Source organism: Prionailurus viverrinus, chromosome A2, assembly GCF_022837055.1.
Source record: "Prionailurus viverrinus isolate Anna chromosome A2, UM_Priviv_1.0, whole genome shotgun sequence".
NCBI lineage: Eukaryota > Metazoa > Chordata > Mammalia > Carnivora > Felidae > Prionailurus > Prionailurus viverrinus.
This window is the reverse complement of record NC_062562.1, coordinates 101,294,976-101,316,227: the sequence shown is the minus strand read 5'-3', so window position 1 is coordinate 101,316,227 and position 21,252 is coordinate 101,294,976. Positions and strand designations below refer to the sequence as shown.

The 21,252-nt window shown below is 36.1% G+C and overlaps 1 protein-coding gene across 4 annotated transcripts in view; it reads right to left on the bottom strand.

Moving 5' to 3' along the window:
- Nucleotides 1-13,211: 13,211 nt before the first annotated feature.
- C1GALT1 (core 1 synthase, glycoprotein-N-acetylgalactosamine 3-beta-galactosyltransferase 1) overlaps nucleotides 13,212-21,252 on the bottom strand; it is a 40,915-nt gene continuing 32,874 nt past the window's right edge. For 3 of the 4 annotated variants that reach the window (XM_047825415.1, XM_047825447.1, XM_047825436.1), the window contains exon 4: nucleotides 13,212-17,010. In XM_047825415.1, the coding sequence (XP_047681371.1) occupies nucleotides 16,819-17,010 (192 nt within the window). In that variant the 3' untranslated portion in view covers nucleotides 13,212-16,818. The remainder of the gene's footprint in view (nucleotides 17,011-21,252) is intronic. The other variant, XM_047825425.1, reaches the window with a different exon arrangement.

Below are 21,252 nucleotides of genomic sequence, written 5' to 3'. Positions count from 1 at the left end.
TATAATAGTTACAGGGTCTATCCATCAGGAAGAGCTAACAATTATAAATGTCTATGCGCCGAATACCAGAGCCCCCAAATATATAAAACAATTGCTCATAAACGTAGGCAACCTTATCGATACGAATGTGGTAATTGCAGGGGACTTTAACACCCCACTTACAGAAATGGATAGATCATCTAGACACACGGTCAATAAAGAAACAAGGGCCCTGAATGAGACATTGGATCAGATGGACTTGACAGATATATTTAGAACTCTGCATCCCAAAGCAACAGAATATACTTTCTTCTCGAGTGCACATGGAACATTCTCCAAGATAGATCATATACTGGGTCACAAAACAGCCCTTCATAAGTTTACAAGAATTGAAATTATACCATGCATACTTTCAGACCACAATGCTATGAAGCTTGAAATCAACCACAGAAAAAAGTCTGGAAAACCTCCAAAAGCATGGAGGTTAAAGAACACCCTACGAACGAATGAGTGGGTCAACCAGGCAATTAGAGAAGAAATTAAAAAATATATGGAAACAAACGAAAATGAAAATACAACAATCCAAACGCTTTGGGACGCAGCGAAGGCAGTCTGGAGAGGAAAATACACTGCCATCCAGGCCTATCTCAAGAAACAAGAAAAATCCCAAATACAAAATCTAATAGCACACCTAAAGGAAATAGAAGCAGAACAGCAAAGGCAGCCTAAACCCAGCAGAAGAAGAGAAATAATAAAGATCAGAGCAGAAATAAACAATATAGAATCTAAAAAAACTGTAGAGCAGATCAACGAAACCAAGAGTTGGTTTTTTGAAAAAATAAACAAAATTGACAAACCTCTAGCCAGGCTTCTCAAAAAGAAAAGGGAGATGACCCAAATAGATAAAATCATGAATGAAAATGGAATTATGACAACCAATCCCTTAGAGATACAAACAATTATCAGGGAATACTATGAAAAATTATATGCCAACAAACTGGAAAACCTGGAAGAAATGGACAAATTCCTGAACACCCACACTCTTCCAAAACTCAATCAGGAGGAAATAGAAAGCTTGAACAGACCCATAACCAGCAAAGAAATTGAATCGGTTATCAAAAATCTCCCAACAAATAAGAGTCCAGGACCAAATGGCTTCCCAGGGGAGTTCTACCAGACGTTTAAAGCAGAGATAAAACCTATCCTTCTCAAGCTATTCCAAGAAATAGAAAGGGAAGGAACACTTCCAGACTCATTCTATGAAGCCAGTATTACTTTGATTCCTAAACCAGACAGAGACCCAGTAAAAAAAGAGAACAACAGGCCAATATCCCTGATGAATATGGATGCAAAAATTCTCAATAAGATACTAGCAAATCGAATTCAACGGCATATAAAAAGAATTATTCACCATGATCAAGTGGGATTCATTCCTGGGATGCAGGGTTGGTTCAACATTCGCAAATCAATCAACGTGATACATCACATTAACAAAACAAAAGAGAAGAACCTTATGATCCTGTCAATCGATGCAGAAAAGGCCTTTGACAAAATCCAGCACCCTTTCTTAATAAAAACCCTTGAGAAAGTCGGGATAGAAGGAACATACTTAAAGATCATCAAAGCCATTTATGAAAAGCCCACAGCTAACATCATCCTCAACGGGGAAAAACTGAGAGCTTTTCCCCTGAGATCAGGAACACGACAGGGATGCCCACTCTCACCGCTGTTGTTTAACATAGTGCTGGAAGTTCTAGCATCAGCAATCAGACAACAAAAGGAAATCAAAGGCATCAAAATTGGCGAAGATGAAGTCAAGCTTTTGCTTTTTGCAGATGACATGGTATTATACATGGAAAATCCAATAGACTCCACCAAAAGTCTGCTAGAACTGATACATGAATTCAGCAAATTTGCAGGATACAAAATCAATGTACAGAAATCAGTTGCATTCTTATACACTAACAATGAAGCAACAGAAAGACAAATAAAGAAACTGATCCCATTCACAATTGCACCAAGAAGCATAAAATACCTAGGAATAAATCTAACCAAAGATGTAAAGGATCTGTATGCTGAAAACTATAGAAAGCTTATGAAGGTAATTGAAGAAGATTTAAAGAAATGGAAAGACATTCCCTGCTCATGGATTGGAAAAATAAATATTGTCAAAATGTCAATACTACCCAAAGCTATCTACACATTCAATGCAATCCCAATCAAAATTGCACCAGCATTCTTCTCGAAACTAGAACAAGCCATCCTAAAATTCATATGGAACCACAAAAGGCCCCGAATAGCCAAAGGAATTTTGAAGAAGAAGACCAAAGCAGGAGGCATCACAATCCCAGACTTTAGCCTCTACTACAAAGCTGTCATCATCAAGACAGCATGGTATTGGCACAAAAACAGACACATAGACCAATGGAATAGAATAGAAACCCCAGAACTAGACCCACAAACGTAGGGCCAACTCATCTTTGACAAAGCAGAAAAGAACATACAATGGAAAAAAGACAGCCTCTTTAACAAATGGTGCTGGGAGAACTGGACAGCAACATGCAGAAGGTTGAAACTAGACCACTTTCTGACACCATTCACAAAAATAAACTCAAAATGGATAAAGGACCTGAATGTGAGACAGGAAACCATCAAAACCTTAGAGGAGAAAGCAGGAAAAGACCTCTCTGACCTCAGCCGTAGCAATCTCTTACTCGACACATCCCCAAAGGCAAGGGAATTTAAAGAAAAAGTGAATTACTGGGACCTTATGAAGATAAAAAGCTTCTGCACAGCAAAGGAAACAACCAACAAAACTAAAAGGCAACCAACGGAATGGGAAAAGATATTTGCAAATGACATATCAGACAAAGGGCTAGTATCTAAAATCTATAAAGAGCTCACCAAACTCCACACCCGAAAAACAAATAACCCAGTGAAGAAATGGGCAGAAAACATGAATAGACACTTCTCTAAAGAAGACATCCAGATGGCCAACAGGCACATGAAAAGATGTTCAGCGTTGCTCCTTATCAGGGAAATACAAATCAAAACCACACTCAGGTATCACCTCACGCCAGTCAGAGTGGCCAAAGTGAACAAATCAGGAGACTATAGATGCTGGAGAGGATGTGGAGAAACAGGAACCCTCTTGCACTGTTGGTGGGAATGCAAATTGGTGCAGCCGCTCTGGAAAGCAGTGTGGAGGTTCCTCAGAAAATTAAAAATAGACCTACCCTATGACCCAGCAATAGCACTGCTAGGAATTTATCCAAGTGATACAGGAGTACTGATGCATAGGGGCACTTGTACCCCAATGTTCATAGCAGCACTCTCAACAATAGCCAAATTATGGAAAGAGCCTAAATGTCCATCAACTGATGAATGGATAAAGAAATTGTGGTTTATATACACAATGGAATATTACGTGGCAATGAGAAAAAAATGAAATATGGCCTTTTGTAGCAACGTGAATGGAACTGGAGAGTGTGATGCTAAGTGAAATAAGCCATACAGAGAAAGACAGATACCATATGGTTTCACTCTTATGTGGATCCTGAGAAACTTAACAGGAACCCATGGGGGAGGGGAAGGAAAAAAAAAAAAGAGGTTAGAGTGGGAGAGAGCCAAAGCACAAGAGACTGTTAAAAACTGAGAACAAACTGAGGGTTGATGGGGGGGTGGGAGGGAGGGGAGGGTGGGTGATGGGTATTGAGGAGGGCACCTTTTGGGATGAGCACTGGGTGTTGTATGGAAACCAATTGGTCAATAAATTTCATATATATAAAAAAAATAAAATAAAATAAATTATGCTATGATGGTATTTGAAGAAAATAGAAGATCAGGATGGTTTTCTAAAAAAAAAAAAATCAGACTAAATAAATAAATAAATAAATAAATAAATAAATAAATAAAATAAAATATGACCAGAAAAAACAAAGAAAAAAACGTATTGGATTTAAAAATTTTTCATCATGAGCTTCAACATTTCTTCTTTCAAGTCTCTATTTAGTCTGCTAAAAAGTTATAAAAGCTAATGATGGAATAGTGAAAAATTCAGAGAGGCAAGAAGTGTACTGAATTCATTTCCTTCCCCTGATGTACTAGAATGATTTGGGTGCAGTCAAGACAAGGGGTAGATTGTTAGCCATAATTAGCTATCCAGGATACGGCACTTGCAAAATAATGGAGGCATTTCAAACATTAACAACATACAAGAATGTTCCATCATCTTTCAAAAAATGACTCCAGGAAATTATTCCCTCCCAAATTCATCTCTTAATTGTTCTGTAGAGTGGTCAGCAATGGCAGGTGGGAACACAGCCTTAAGTGGCAGTCCTGATGGAAGCACTACTCCTTAGAACACGGATAGGCTTTTTAGAGTAACAAGAGCCTCGACTCACTGACCTCCAGTCTGGATGTTGTAAAGTGTTAATTTGGCTGGAACTGACATGCTGATGCTAAGCTAGAGAGAATAATGGATAGTATCTAAGAATAGGACAAAGTAGAATCAGTCTGGATGTTAAGACATATGTCAGATTCATGTATGTAAGTATCTATTTTATGCCCCAAAGTAGATAATTCTATAGACATTTTCTACATCTTCTGATATCCTTGGTTTTGTGGAAATTGGGATAATTTGAAAAGAGTACTTCTTAACCCAACACTAAAGAGTTAGGGCACAACGTGCTCTTAAGTATAGTTGGAAATCAGAAGGGTATCTGTGGGTAAGACACGTGTGAAAGATTCTGGTTTCCTGTGATATTCATCTTGGGTAAAAGTTTGGCTTCAAAAGATTTTTAAAAATGTAATATGTACATTTTTAGAGGTAATCATCCCAGGTTAAAAAACACTGTATATTCTTTACAGTGATAACTAACAAAATTGCTACATGTCAAGCAAACACCGGAAGCAAGTCAGTATACAATTCAATGCTTCTAAAGTGAGGTTCCACATTGCTTGCGTTGGAATTATCTGGACTGATTTTAAAAATTCAGATTGGGGCACCTCGTTGGCTCAGTTAGTTGAGTGTCCAACTCTTGATTTCGGCTAAGGTCATGATCCTAGCATCATGGGATCAAGCCCCACTTCAGCTCTGTGCTAAATGTGGAGCCTGCTTAAGATTCTCTCTCTGACCTTCTCTACTGTGCTCTCTCAAATAAAAAAGAAAAATAAATAAATATTCAGATTCCTGGGGCCCCAACTCCTGATCTACTTGGCCTAGAATTCTGCACTGTAAGTAGCACACTAGGTGATTCCTGGACACATTAAAATGTAAGGAAAGGTGGCACAACAGGTCGATTAGCTTTGGGCTAGAAGAGTCTTCAAAGATAAATCTAGCCCAAACCCCTTGGATTGTGACCAAGGCACATAGATATGCTATGATATAAGGTTTAAATAATGAAGTCACAGTCTGAGATCCTTTTAGTTGAACAAATATTTATGAATGACCTACTCTGCAAATCTCTGTGTAAGATAAAAAGATAAATAAGACATAATTCTTGCTCTCTGTGAATCTAAAACATCATCTAATTTTCAGCTAAATATGTAATTCAACCTTTCCCTAATTGTTTTTATTCTTAACATCTCTTCATGTAAGATTGTCTCTTAAAAGCCATTTAATGGAATGCTCATAAAATTGAACTGATTTTATTTTTTGCTCTCAATGTATCTCCCCACTTTACGATCAAGATCAGGTGGTGACAGGTGAATTGGTGAACAGGAGTAATACCAACCTACTCTATCAGACTGAAATGATATTAGGCATGTGGCGCTAACAAAGTCAAAGTTATTATCTTTGAAATGTCTGTGCTTATTCCAAGTGCAGTATTGTCACACTACTATTGATTTGTTGGTGAGGGCGTCCGAGTCCCTGAACTATTCAGGGAATTCTTAGGGATATAATATCAAGGTTCCAACTCCAGAAAGAAAAGCCCAGACCTTGAGTCTTTTCTTAAAATATAAAGACTTGACTTTAAAATTTGAGAAACTGCAGACTTCTAAGGATATGTTTAACTTTAGAAACTCCTTTAGAGCTGAGGCAGTACCTGTTCCCAAGTGCAGAGTCCAACCCTTAGCCTCTACTATCTAGATGAATACTTGCAAGTTTCTCCAAATGGAGCTTTAAATGAATTTAGGTCTGCTAAGCATGGTGGAGTGTATGGCTTGCTTCTATGACTCAGTAATGCTGAAGGAATGCAAGATACCTCCTCAGAACTCCCTCAGTTCTGTAAATTTGAGTTCATGGAGCCCTCACTGAAGTATGACTGCTAAGGCACTAAATATAAGTTTATCCTTTAAAGACCATGCGGGTTTGCTTACCCTTGATCCCATCTAAAACAAAGGGATTGTTATTAGGTTGAATACTAGTCAGTGCAATGTGGATATTATACACATCACAGGAATCAGAGTGGGCTCCTCCCTCATTTGGTTCTCTGAGGGCAATGCTTGGCTGACCTCTCTGCGTAACTTCTCCACTTGACTAGTAGGTCAGTGAGGTTCTTGGGTTGACAGTTAAATATACACTACTGCCACTGCAGGACTCTAGATAGCATAGATTTTATAGTTTCTATAAGGTGAGATTCATTTGTCCTATTCAAAAGACTACCAAGTGTAATGTTCCGGCCAAAGATAGTATTCAATCAAAAGTAATAAGACAACGGGGCACCTGGGTGGCTCAGTCGGTTAAGTGTTAGACTTCGGCTCCGGTCATGATCTCACAGTTCACAACTCCGAGCCCCGCGTTGGGCTCTGTGCTGACGGCTCAGAGCCTAGAGCCTGCTTTGGATTCTGTGTCTCCCTCCCTCTGCCCCTGCCCCACTCAAGCTCGGTCTCTCTCTTTCTCAGAAATAAACATTAAAAAAAAAATTTTTTTTTTTTTAAATAATAAGACAGGAAAATGTAACTCAATTATCAAAAGAAGTGACAATAGAAATAGACCCATGGTGGGGAGGTTGTGGTCCAGATAATGGGGGTAGGAGACATGGATTCTATAATGTCTATACTTAATATGTTTACAGAGGCCTGGAAATGATACAAAATAACCAAATAGAAATTCTAGAATTGAAATATTTGATAAATGAAACCAAGAACTCAATAGATGGGCTTAATAGTGGGCAAATACTACCAAGAAAATTTTTCATTACAAAAGTTACTGGGTGACCTTCCTCAAATTCTAATCTCATAAAAAGCTTATTAGCTTCCAAAAGGCAGCCTTATTTGCCTTGGACAGTGCACCAGGTAGAGCTTTATCTTAGTGAACAGGCGTGTCTTGTCTTTGAGTTTTGCTCTTTAAGCCCTTAGCCTTCACTGCCTGTTTTGGTTTGACATATTTGAAGACTATCATTGGCTCTGTTATAGTTAAGTTGAAGGAGTCTTCCCTAAACACTGAATTCCCAGGGCCAAGACTTTATCTTTTCCTCTCTGCAACCCTAGGACCAGCAAAGTATCTGGGCGTAAAAAGTCATTCATATGAAGGTAAGAATTGGACTTGAAGAGTAAAAGGAAAGTGCAGGGATACTGAGAGACTGAAAACAACAAGCCCTAGGGCAAAGGCCTGACCTACACAACACTCCGAAGCTGCTTCTCCTCTCAAGGCAAAAGCCTAGCTCAAGCTGCCCTCAGCCTGGCCAGTCCTCCCTTCACAGTGATTGATAGGAGCGTGATTGTCCTCTTGTCACTGGAAGGTATTGTGCTTATTCTGTTAAAGTAGTAAAAAGTGAGAGGTCTGCCAAAGACCTGACTGGTGGTATGTAGAAGGCGGCTGATCTTTTCCATTTCTCTAATGGTAACCCTTCTCCCATCTTACACGTTTAGCAGAGTGCAAATGTATAGCTAAATTTTATTCAGTGGTAAGGAAACTGTGGGATCACAATACATAAGTAAAATTATTCTTTAGTTACCTTGACTCAAGACTAAACTACTAAAGAAGAAAAAAAGTGGTGAATCAAAATATCTTTTCCTGTGTGCAATGCATAAGGTGGAAAATGGGGTCACTGTACTTGTGTGGCCTCAAAGCACATCTCCCTTTTCTATCCAAACTGTTGAGCTAAATGAAGAGTGGGGTCCCTAGAGGAGTTTTGTTCCCTGTTTTGTTAATGGGGGAGGGCAAGTATTCCTAAAAGACAGCTCTGAAGTATCAGGAACAGTGAAGATTTAATTTAACCACAGCCACCCTTGGCTCTAGAAGCCCCATTGTTACTTGTCAGATTGTTTCTGTCATTCTTTCTCATATGAAAGACAGTGTGCCCTGACTGGTTTAGAATTAGGCTATTAGGAGACTTGATGTCTGTATTGCCACACCTGGGCCTCCCGGGTGTGATTGTGACATGTATTAAAGCTAACAAAGTAAATCAAATATTTGCTGACTGTGTATACAGAAGCTTGGAGAATCACCTGTGGGAGAGGTGAAAGAGTAAGTAAACAAAACAACTCTTGAGTTTAACATGATATGCCATGGAGTGAGGCTAATTTTTAATTCTTAGGTGTAAAAAGTACAATAACTTAGGGAGGCAACCACTACCATCCTGTCACATAAGGTGGAAGTCTGAAGAAAAATGGTGTCAAAGGAAATCAACCTACTTTAACTTCTTTAAAAAAAATAATCTCACTGGGGCGCCTGGGTGGCGCAGTCGGTTAAGCGTCCGACTTCAGCCAGGTCACAATCTCGAGGTCTGTGAGTTCGAGCCCCGCGTCAGGTTCTGGGCTGATGGCTCAAAGCCTGGAGCCTGTTTCCGATTCTGTGTCTCCCTCTCTCTCTCTCTGCCCCTCCCCCGTTCATGCTCTGTCTCTCTCTGTCCCAAAAATAAATAAAAACGTTGAAAAAAAAAAATCAATCCAGGGGCGCCTGGGTGGCTCAGTCGCTTAAGCGTCCGACTTCAGCCCAGGTCACGATCTCGCGGTCCATGAGTTCGAGCCCCACGTCGGGCTCTGGGCTGATGGCTCAGAGCCTGGAGCCTGTTTCCGATTCTGTGTCTCCCTCTCTCTCTGCCCCTCCCCCATTCATGTTCTGTCTCTCTCTGTCCCAAAAATAAATAAACGTTGAAAAAAAAAATAATAATCTCACTGATGTAAATAACTGTGCTTTCCGGTAAATGCTTTGCATTTTCACAGCTTCTACTTTTTGTCATGTATTTCAGTTTTAGTAGTGACAGGAAGTTTGGGTGCAAAGGAGAAAAAAGAAACCCCTTTTAAAGACATCCTGACAAGTGAGTTTCAAATAATTCTATGCGGTGATCTACAAAGAATAAATTCAGGAAATATGCTGTAAGTTTAGCATTTGTAAAGACTACTGAATTAGTGTGGCACCTAAGTAGCTCAGTCGGTTAAGTGTCTGATTCTTGATTTCGGCTCAGGTCATGATCTCACAGTCAGGAGATTGAGCCCTGCATCAGGCTCTGTACTAAGCCTGGAGCCTGCTTACGATTCTCTCTCTTTCCCCTCTGCTCCTCTCCCCTGCTCACGCATGTGCTCCCTCTCTCTAAAAATTAAAAAAATAAAAAAAGATTACAGAATTAATAAGATAAATAAATTTCTACTATTTAATGTATAGCAAAAATTCTAATATTCTTTAATAAGCACTAATTTACATTATTATGAGGTAATCAATTAGCCCTAAATGAGGTCTTTGTTGATCTTAAATTACTTAACTGCACCCAGCAGTTTTTCATCTACTTTCTAAGTCAGTATATTATAAAGAAGACTGGATCTTCATGTGTTTTAGAACTTCAGACTCAGGTTCAGTTTCACCACTCAGTTCTGCTTCAACTGTTCTGAGTCATTCGACCTTGGAACACCAGTTTTCCTATGGGTAAATTTGAAGATTTAGTGGTCTAAGAGGGTTAAAGACAGTAAGACACTGAGAGAAGATCTAACCTGGTAAAGATTATGAGACTTTCAGATGGGAAAAACCACCAAATACCATGATTACTTAAAGATCTCAGAAATAGGTGGCTACCTGTTTAAGATTAAGAAAATATGTGATTCAATTATTTCCCTTTTTTCCTGCTTCTATAACCAGGCAAATAGGTTTGTAAAAATTACTTTTTATAAACATTAAATAACTTTTATGTCCTATTATTCTAAGCACAGTTACCTTCACCTCCCTTTAGTAAGAAGAAGATAAATTAAGCAATAATTCTGTATCTTTTCCAGGACTACACCTTTGGAAAACTTAAAATAGGTAGTAGTAAATCTGTATGTATTTAGGTAAATACATTTCTTCTTGAGTGACTTATCAATTAGCAATACAACTGAATACAATTAATTAGAAAACATGGGGCAACTGAATATATTAAATTGTACAACTCCACTACTAAAGCAATATGAAGCGATGTTTATTTCCTCAGGTTTTCTAAAGTTGGTGAATCCAAATAACGGTGTGCACTAATAAGGAACATACTGGGTGGCAAGTTACTGAAAATTGAGATAGATAGGCTAGACTCAAGGGCCTTATGAACATCTGCAATCATCTGTTTAAGGAAGAGGTAGGTAAATTTTTATTCATATTGTAAAAGTACTAGACTGATTTAATATCAACAAATAGACCTGAGCTCTGGATGAAATATGCTTAAAACCACAAAGTTTTTGGTCTATTGACTGCATTTCACCAAGCCTTTTCCTATACCCAAAGCGTAATTAAGCAAAGGTGAAAAAATTATTAATTTTTTACATAGTAGGGGCAAAGAACCTAATAAATATAACAAGTATACAAAATGTTTTTCAGATCTCAGCTCAAATATTACCTCCTCAGAATTCTTTATTGACACCCTTGAGACCCTAACCCAGAAAATTGCTCTATCAAATTACTATTTTCTTTGATTAATACCATTCTCTGAAATATCTTGTTCATTCATCTATTAACTTGTTTGCCTATAGACATATGAGACTAGGAATCCATTCATATTGCTCACCACTGTTTTTCCAGTAGATGCCAGGCATAATTATTTGAATAAATAATTACCTGAATAAATGAATTCCTCAGTGTACATGACAGATCAAAATACACCAAGAGATAGAAAAGTACTCCCCTGTCCCCCCCACACACTTACCTGGGTAATAGAGTGTTTCTAATTAAAAAAAAAATTTTTTTTTAATGTTTATTTCTGAGAGAGAGAGAGAGAGACAGACAGACAGACAGACAGACAGAGTGTGAGCTGGGGAAGGGCAGAGAGAGAGGGAGACACAGAATCCGAAGCAGGCTCCAGGCTGTGAGCTGTCAGCACAGCGCCTGATGTGGAGCTCAAACACGAGATCATGAACTGAGCTGAAGTCAGACGCTTAACCAACTGAGCCACCCAGGTACCCCTCTACTTTTTTTAAGGTTATTATTCAAAATCAGAGGTGGAGTATTTTGTAGCTTTAAAGACAAATATATACTGCAGTAAAAATTACATAAGCCTATGCAAATTAAAGAATTTTTATGGAAAAATAATTTAAATTAATATTTTTGTGGGAATGCAAACTGGTGCAGCCACTCTGGGAAAGAGTATGGAAGTTCCTCAAAAAATGAAAAATAGAACTACCCTACAACCCAGCAATTGCACTACTAGGTATTTATCCAAGGGATACAGGTGTGCTGTTTTGAAGGGGCACATGCACCCCAATGTTTATAGCAGCACTATCTACAATAGCCAAAGTATGGAAAGAGCCCAAATGTTCATCGATGGATGAATGGATAAAGAAGATTTAGCATATATATTCAATGGAGTATAACTCGGCAATCAAAAAGAATGAAATCTTGCCATATGCAAGTACGTGGATGCAACTGGAGGGTTATTATGCTAAGTGAAATTAGTCAGAGAAAGATAAAAATCATGACTTCAGTCCTATGAGGACTTTAGGATACAAAACAGATGAACATAAGGGAAGGGAAGCAAAAATAATATAAAAACAGGGAGGGGGACAAAACATAAGAGACTCTTAAATATGCAGAACAAACAGAGGGTTGCTGGAGGGGTTGTGGGAGGGGGGATGGGCTAAATGGGTAAGGGGCATTAAGGAATCTACTCCTGAAATCATTGTTGTACTATATGCTAACTTGAATGTAAATTAAAAAATAAATTATTCAAAAAAAATAAACGAATTCATATTTTTGGTAAAATAACCCCAAAACTACCCCTTAGTCTCTCCCACAACTCTTATATCAGTTAAAAATAATCAGATAAAACAGCTTTAAACATGGTAATTTATTTTATGTGGTTGTTTAAATCCATTGTTTAAAAATGTTCAAAAGGCACTTTAAAAAACATATTTAAAAATACATTTTTCTGACTTGTTAGTGGATCACTTAAAATAAGCAAGTCACCACACGTTTTTAAGCCATTCATGACACTATCACCTTACATAATTTTTAAATTCCAAAACACAAATATTCACTGTGTAATATAACACACTGCTTAGCAGTTAGATTAGTTTCCCTCTAACATATACTTTATATGGATTATTAATTTGTAGGGCCCTGCAAAGTTATTTAAAATGAATTGATAAAAACTAAAAACTACAGAGGTAAATGGAGGTGAAATAGAGCACTATTTACCTCTGAAACTAGTTTTAGAACTGGTTTTTCTAGAGACAATTTGTAAAATTTCTTACTCTAATCTGTGTTAAAATTGCTATTTCAACTCCAATGTATAAACATAAGTCATATTTTTAAATCGAGAGGTTACATTTAGCATAAAATAAACCACAGGTTGTCCCCCAGATTTCTTAAGAATGTTTCTGTCAGGCCTACAATAAATCAGAGTTTTTTGGTTTGTTTTTGAGAAAAGGGAGTAGAGGGAATGGAATCCACATAACTTTATTTAATAATTGTGTATCTAGAATGTCGAACTGTAGACTTTAAGTAGGGCAAATATCCTGAGAGCCAGTAGGCATTTTTCTTGGATTTTTTTAACTTCCAATCTCATAGGGAAATCTGAAGTTAACAGGTATAAAGTTATTAATAAGTGATACAAATTCTAATCACTAATTACAGCCAAATTAACCTTGCAAAGGCAGCATTAAGAGTAGTTAGAAAATGGAAATTAGTTATAAAGGAAATAAAGAGCAACAAATACAAAGAAGAAATTGTCAAAGACAAATAGTATAATGAGCTAAAAATTTAAAGGAAGAATAAAAGGATAGACTTGATCTAATCAATAAAGTGAAGCATTTTGTTTTTCAAGCCTCAATCTGGTAATATAAATAGTTTGATAGGTTCCCGGAAGTGAAAAATTAATCTCAAGAGACAATTATGAAAATAACCAGTTAACAAATTTAATGCTCAAATGCAATTACTGTATTTCAAAAAATACTAAAAACTGGCCATTTATTTTGAATTTTCTTACAGTAACAAAAATTCCTCTTTCTGAAATTTAAAATATTTGAAAACAAATCTGCTTTGTATCATCTATGAACTTCCCACTTGAGAATATAAGTATACTGTTGTTGGAAAACATAAAGATAGCAAAAGCCTTATGTTCTGAGACCACACTACAACCATGTATCCAAATGATCTTAATTTAAAAGATAGTAAGTCATCACTAAGAAATCTGGTTTTATGTGCTCTGTCAAATACTTGGGAGAATTTTTGCTGTATTAGGTCATATAGGACAGTCAAATGGATTCTTAAAAGTGATGAAATTTTGATAGTATGAATTAGCAGAAAAAACATTCTGCATATTATAAAATAGCATTTTGCCACTTCCATTTAAAAGCTTTTACTAACAATTGGAAAAAAATTTTTACTAACAAGTGAGGACACTCACTTAGATATGCTTATTTAATGAACTAGTATGTATTTACTAGTACTTATTAAACTCTTCCTGCCCCCATTGTGAAATTACTAAACTTGGAAAATTACATATTTTCTTGTGGGCCCTGATATTGGTCGGTCTGAAGAAGCTAAAGAATTTTGTCAAAATGAATGATCCAAGGACCCTTTAAATTATCTTTAAAGTCTCTTACGTTTTATATGGTGTGATCTGGGACCACACCAATTTAAAACATGCTTTATCTAAATCTTTGAAAGATACCCTACTTCTGGGGCAATAAATCTGCAGCGCATTCCAATCATTATTTGCATCAGAATTATCGAGGTCTTGGTTCCCAAACTAGCATGAATAAAACTCATTTGGAGGGCTTTACACAGCTGCTAGCCTCCACCTCTGGAGTTTCTGATTTAGGTCTGGGGTGGGCCCAGAGGGGCTGAATTTCCAAGTTCCCAGATGATGCAAATACTGCTACCTAGGGCCAACACTTTGAGAACCAGTGACCAAGAGAATATGGCAATAATGCATATTAATGGGCCCCATGCTAGAATCAGAATTTCTGGGATTGGGGTTTGGAAATCTGCATTTTAACAAGCTCCCAGACAAGAAGAGTGTAAGACCACGATTTGAAAGCCACTCTGACAACTGGGCTGGTTAATCTATTACTGGCTGATGTATCAGATCACTCATGTTAATAAGTAAAAATTGAAATAATGTTAAATGACTAACCTCAAGGCTGATATGGCATGATGAACACACAGGCTTTGAGCATAAGTCCTAGCTCTGTTACTTGCTAGCTTAGTGACAGTGGAAAAGTTACTTTAATTTTCTGAGCCTCAGTTTTCTCATCTATAATACAGGAAGAACAATCAATTTGTGAAGATTAACACTAATATACACAGAATATCTAAGCATACTATATGGCATACAATAGGCATTAGATAAAACTAGCTATTACTTGTTACAAGAAATGTATGAAATATTTCAATATATTTGATTAAAGCAGATTTTTCATTCATTTAGAACAAATATTTACACTCTAAGGTAACAGAATAATAAAACCTTATACTTATTGCTCCATAGTCTGGGCCAGACAAGCGTTCTAAAAGTTGTACATATATTCACTCATTTAATCCTCATAAAAATCCTGTGAGGTAGGTAGTATTACTGTCCCTAATTTATGGATGAGGAAATTGAGGCACAGAGAAATGAAGTAAATTGTTTAATGTTACAAAACTAGGAAGTGATAGAGCAGGAATTTAAACCCAGGCGGTCTGACTAGACCCCAGGATTCATCACAATGTTAATGTCCCATGAGTAAATGTTAAGGTTTTTAGAAAGTAACATATATGGACTGCAAATAAATTCATATCCATACCAACGTGAAGAGTTGTTTAGACAACAGAATGAATGACTTGAAATTTTGGCAGATGATATTGCTGTGAAAACCACAAAAAACAATTTAAAGTAAAAACTGGTGTGAATTTTCACTCTGTGGACAGAGTAATCCATAATAACCACTAATTGCTACTACGATGAACATCCTCTCAAAATACCATCCAAAGAGATGATTTTGACATGTTTTGGCACAATAAATATAAACTCTTTAGCTAAGCAGCAGAGTCAATGGCATGACAGCCATGTGAAATTTGCAACATTTAAGATAATCTTATAGTCTGCAAAATATTCTGTTATGATATACTTTTCTTTCCTTCCAGAAATTCCTTAGTCACTAAAGTTAGAATGAAATATTTATGAATGTATTTTTGAAGACAGTATTAAATGTGTATTCTGCTGTTAGAATTATCCATTGGCAAAAAAAATAAATTAAAAAAAAAATATCCCAAAATATTAAGTCTGCATCAAAATTCAGGCTGTTATTCATGAATTAAGTATTTGGTCTTTTAGTATCTGACATATTTCAGTTTGTTTAAGCACTCTGTTTTTCTAATGTTTTTAATTAACTCTGGTCAAAACATTACATTCAAATTATTTTGCCAGTGTAACCAATAGCCACCTCAGAGCCTAAAAATGAATGTCTAAACTCTGCTTTAAACAAGTTATGAAAGGCACAAACAAATTTTCATCTCTCAACAGGATGATAACGAAAGGAACTATAATTACGTAGCTGGAATGAGTTTTAAATAATCAATTAAAAATGTCATTTAGTAATTCCTGAGAGTGGCACTGATCTAAGAAAAGCATCCTCAAATAGCATTAAATTTACTATTTATTAGTTACCCATGATTAACAATGGGTAAATTTGGGAACAAAATATTTAAAAATGCATATTTATAGAATGCTATTAATGCTTTGAGTAAATAAATATTAATAATTAAAATTGTATTCAAGAATAAACATATTTAGAAAAGAGACAACAGGGACTCAGTAAAACATAAACTACTAATTAGAACCAAGTATATAATACAGTCAAGGCCCATATAATTTCAAAATGTGGTTTTATTAATGCACTTTAGGACAAGTGCCATTCTTACTTTACCTCGTCTGGAAGAAATACTGCCAATTATAATCACAGGAAATTTTTCATTAGACAAAAACTGCGTGTGTGTGTGTGTGTGTGTGTGTGTGTGTGTGTGTGTTGGGGGGGTTGGTTCATTTATATCATGCTGCAAATATAAACTCATGTCTTGAGTTTATAAATAACATTAAGCAACAATATTTCCTTCTAAACTTTTCTTTAAGGCAGACCTTTAGCATCGTGTGTGTTTTACTAATATGTGCAGTATAGTTTTAGAAAATTTAAACGTTCTAGTTTCTCAGTGAAAATAATACATGTGGTCGAGAACAGACAACAAAAATCTTGTTTCTAGTCCTTCTGCCTGGCCACCATTTTAAAAACACAAGTTTTTCATATATATATATTACTGTATCAAAACACATTTTAACAGATTTCACAGCTCACTTAAAGCTTCAGTTTACAGTCATTTGTATGAAAGATTTCTAATATGGAATGTTCACTTCAAAAGAATTCCTCACTGGGACTCCAGTGTTCTGTATCAGATATACAGAAGTTCTTCAGTGCAATGCTAGACAGTTTACCTCTTCATTTATGTTTTTCTTTCAAGAGTTCTCATTTTACTTTTGGATCTTCATTTTTGTATGCTCGACTTCTTTCTTTTAGTATATTCTCAGGTAAGGCAGGTTGATATCTATATAAATAACCATACGGACGAAGATGATAAACGAGGTATTCTAACTCATACATAGTTGTAGGATCAACATAGTGAAAAGAAACTGCAAGATCAGAACAGCAACCAGGACCCTAAAAAAGTAATGGAAACAGGCATTATTACTAAACAGTACACAGTTAATATACAATATTAACATATTCATTGAGGAAATATTAATTTTAACAGAATCCAAGCATTAAAGCTAGCAAGGTAAAGCAGACATCCAATTTATTAGACCTGTAGAAGAAACCAAGAATTTTTAGAGTTCTTAATGATTTAAAACTAAACATGAAAACTGCTAAAATATATCTAACTGAAATAATATTCTCTTAGAATCTATAGTGCTTTTGCAGAAAAGAATCTTAAGACTTCCTCAAATGAAAGAGGCAGCTCTATAAAGAACAAAGCTCTATTTCTGAGTTTTGTTTTTTCTTCATTATGTTCTCACTATGAATTTTTGCTTGGCTCAACCTCAGAAAAACATCTTTGGAGAATTTCAGTGACTACAAAGCCTTGCCCATTATGTGTCTGCAACCTAATACTTCATCTGCACATCAACCCAAACAGTACAGTATTTAAGAGGAAGTGCTGAGTCAAATCTAAGTTTGAATCCAAATTTTGTCTACTAGTGTCAAATTCTGCCTATTGGTGTATGACCTTGGGCAAGTTAATTAATCTCTCTATTAGCTTCAATTTCTTCATCTGCAAAAGATAGTTACTTAAAGGAGATAATGATTGTAAAATGCTTGGGACCAGCTTAGCTTGTAGTAAATGCTCAATAAATGTTGACATTATTGATAGAATAATCACATTTAGGTGGCCCTAGTAAGTAGATCATAAACATTTGCTCAGATATGTAACTCTGACTGATTCCTAACAGAGTTGGTATGAGAACAGGTTTAAAAAAGATAAAAACATGACAATAATAAAAAAAAATACAACAAAGAAACAGGAAAAAAAAAAGCAAGAACATAACACAGAAAAAAACACAAAACTGACCCCAGAATTAAACAGTCATAAGGTTATTTTGGGGTTAGAACTGGTATCTACAGAATGTTTCACCCAGGTGACTCAAACAAAACTTCACACTCTATCTAATGTCTTTGCAAGGACCAAGAAGTAAGATATTCTGGCAAGTTCTCAGTGAAGATTCATACTGAACATTTAATAATTCATGTTTGAATTCACTTACTGCATGCTTACAATGCAGTAAAAATTATCAAGGAATTGTCCACTGTATTTTCTCTGGCCTTCTCTCTGAACTTTCCTTTGAAACAAACACGGGATATGTGAGGTTTCTGGACAATCACATAGACACTGGAAAATTGTTTGGTGCCTACTTCCTACACCTTGAAGGCAATGTAAGGATAGGAACAAATCTGAAAAGTAAGTAGGTAAGTGAACTTGTGATCATCAAACCATCTCTGCCCAATAGATATATGTGAACCACATAATGCAGTTTAAAATCTGGTAGCCATATTTAAAAAGTAAAAAAGTGAGGGGTGCCTGGGTGGCTCAGTCAGTTGAGCATCCAACTCTTGATTTTGGCTCAGGTCATGATCCCAGGGTTGTGGGATTGAGCCCCACGTCGGGCTCTGCGCAGAATGTGAAGCCTGCTTAAGATTCTCCCCACTCCCCTCCCCCGTACCTTTCCCTTACATGCTCTCTAAAATTAAAAGAAAAGTTTTTAATTAAAAAAAAGTAAAAAAGTGAAATTAATTTGAATATATTTTAACTAAATAAATCCATATTATTCTTTTTTCAATATGCAATCAATATTTTAAAATTATTAAATCATTCTTTTATTTGTGCTGAGTCCTTGAAATCAGGTAGGAACTTTATTATACTGACAGCACATCTCAATTTGGACTAGCCATATTTCAAATACTCAACAGTCATACCTGGCTAGTGACTACTATACTGGCCAGTGCATATTAAAGGACTAAATTAATAGCAATTAATTTTAAATTGCTGATGCTTTCTGACAGCAATTTTATGTGACCCTGAAATACTGCAATAATATTTTTGATAATATTTACTGCATTAATTATGTTTTACTCTATTGCATTATTGTTTTTTTGCTAGATGGCCAGGATACTGTTATTAAGATTTATAAGCAATAAGGTGATAAAAAGAAAACAGCTATAACTATTAGAAACAAAATAGTTCTTTGCATATAATTATGGTCCCTACCAAAATTCAAGACAATCAAGTAAAAAATCACCAGAAATAGAAAATCCAGAACAAAGCCAGACTTTAAAGATGCTTTCAAGAAATAACAGCTTTCATATATAACATTCAAAAAGTTTTTAAGAAGAGCCCAGGTAGAGTAGTAACAAAAACATTAAAAACAAAGGGAGAGGGCTCCTGGGCAGCTCAGTTGGTTAAGTGTCCAACTGTTGATACTGGCTCAGGTCATGATCTCATGGTTCATGAATTCAAGCCCTTAGTCGGGCTCTGTGCTGACAGTGCGGAGTTTGCTTGGAGTTCTCTCTCTCTCTCTGCCCCTCTCCCATGCTCACTCTCTAAAGAAATAAACATTTAAAATTAAAAACATAGGGAGATACTTAAGAAGAAATAAAATCTGGAGAAAATATAAAGCTTTACTAAAGGACCGAAAATAAAATTTTAAATCCCAGGCAAAGACATCCATTGTCCCTAAATGAATAAATTAATGCATAAGGATAAAGGCACAGTATTACCAAAACAATCTGAGAGATATATAAAGCACAGGAATATACAATCTTAGATTAATAACTTCAAAATCTGTAAAGTTACAAGGTTCAAAACAATATGGTGCTTGGCCAAAGCAAATAGGACAGTGGAACAGAACTGAAATACCAGACACCAATTCTACTGTAAGTAACACTACAGTATACAACACAGGAGATATTTTAAATCAGCAATGAAAATAAGACAGTTAAAAAATGGTACTGGAAAAGGGGCACCTGGGTGGGCCAGTCGGTTAAGCATCCGACTTTGGCTCAGGTCATGATCTAGCAGTCTGTGAGTTTGAGCCCCGCATCCGGTTCTGTGCTGATAGCTCAGAGCCTAGAGCCTGGTTCAGATTCTGTGTCTCCCTCTCTCTCTCTCTGCCCCTCCCCCGCTCACACTTTCTCTCTCTTTCAAAAATAAATAAACATTAAAAAATGTTTTTTTAAAAATGGTATGGGAACAATCAGTTAACAACTTGGAAAAATCAGGAGCTCTCTACCTTAACCATGTATCAGTAAGTTTCAGATGATACACTTAATGCAAATAGAACTGAAGAAGAGAATAAATTGTTATTTGATCATTTCTGACCTACAAAAAAGGCAATTTCACACACAGGGATATATACGTGTGTGCGTGTGTGTGTGTGTGTGTGTGTGTCTGTTTACACATTTTTTAAATCCACTATATTAAGACTGATTACACATTCTCTGGTGAAGGCGATTTCTAGGAAACAGACTTTAGTCCGAGAAACTTACTTCTAGGGAAGTGAGAAGGTGGTGGGAGAAGGGAATTGCGTGAAGAACACGTTCTAAACAACCAACTTAAGAACGTAACTCTTTGATCAACTGTAATATCTCACACTGACTTACTAAAATAAAAATTTTCCACGATGTGTTTCTAGTGATTACTACAAAGAAAAAGTGTATGTATGAGATTTAGGATAACTTTGAAAATCGTAATTCACTTAGGGAGAAGAAAATTTGTTAAACGATGGATGAGTAATAACAGAAGTTTGATTTCACATTGTGTGTATGTAACTTCCTGGGAGAGAAGAGGCAGGACTAGGAAGTTGGGTCAATTTTGGTACTTCCAAGTCTTTTATGTAACTGAATAAATTTTTATAGAAAACAAATTTTGCATCCATTTTAAAAACAACTACAATTTAAATAAAAGATGTATCATAGAAATATTTATTTTGTTCATATAAAGTATATTGTTAGGTACACCCTATTTGTAGGTGGGGATTGTGGGTAGCACTCTTAAAGGGAAAGAAGGATATTTTACTGGTTACAACATATAACAATTAGGACGTCCCTTTACTGTTACTGTATGTGTAACCAATATGAGACACTCTTAGTAAAATCTTATATGCATTTAGGTGTTTTTGTTATACGCATTTGTAATGTTTTTAAGTTTGGATGGGAAGGAGGACAGAATTAAGAAGGGAAGAGATCAAGTAATCTTGGAATGGTCAGATTATGCTAAGAAAAGTTTACATCAAAAAAGCACGCAAGCACTCACTAGAACAAAATAAAAATAGACTATCAAAAAGCAGACCGGGAATACATCTGTTTTATGGTCTAGGAAATTGCTGCATCTAAAATAGCAATAAAGTGCTA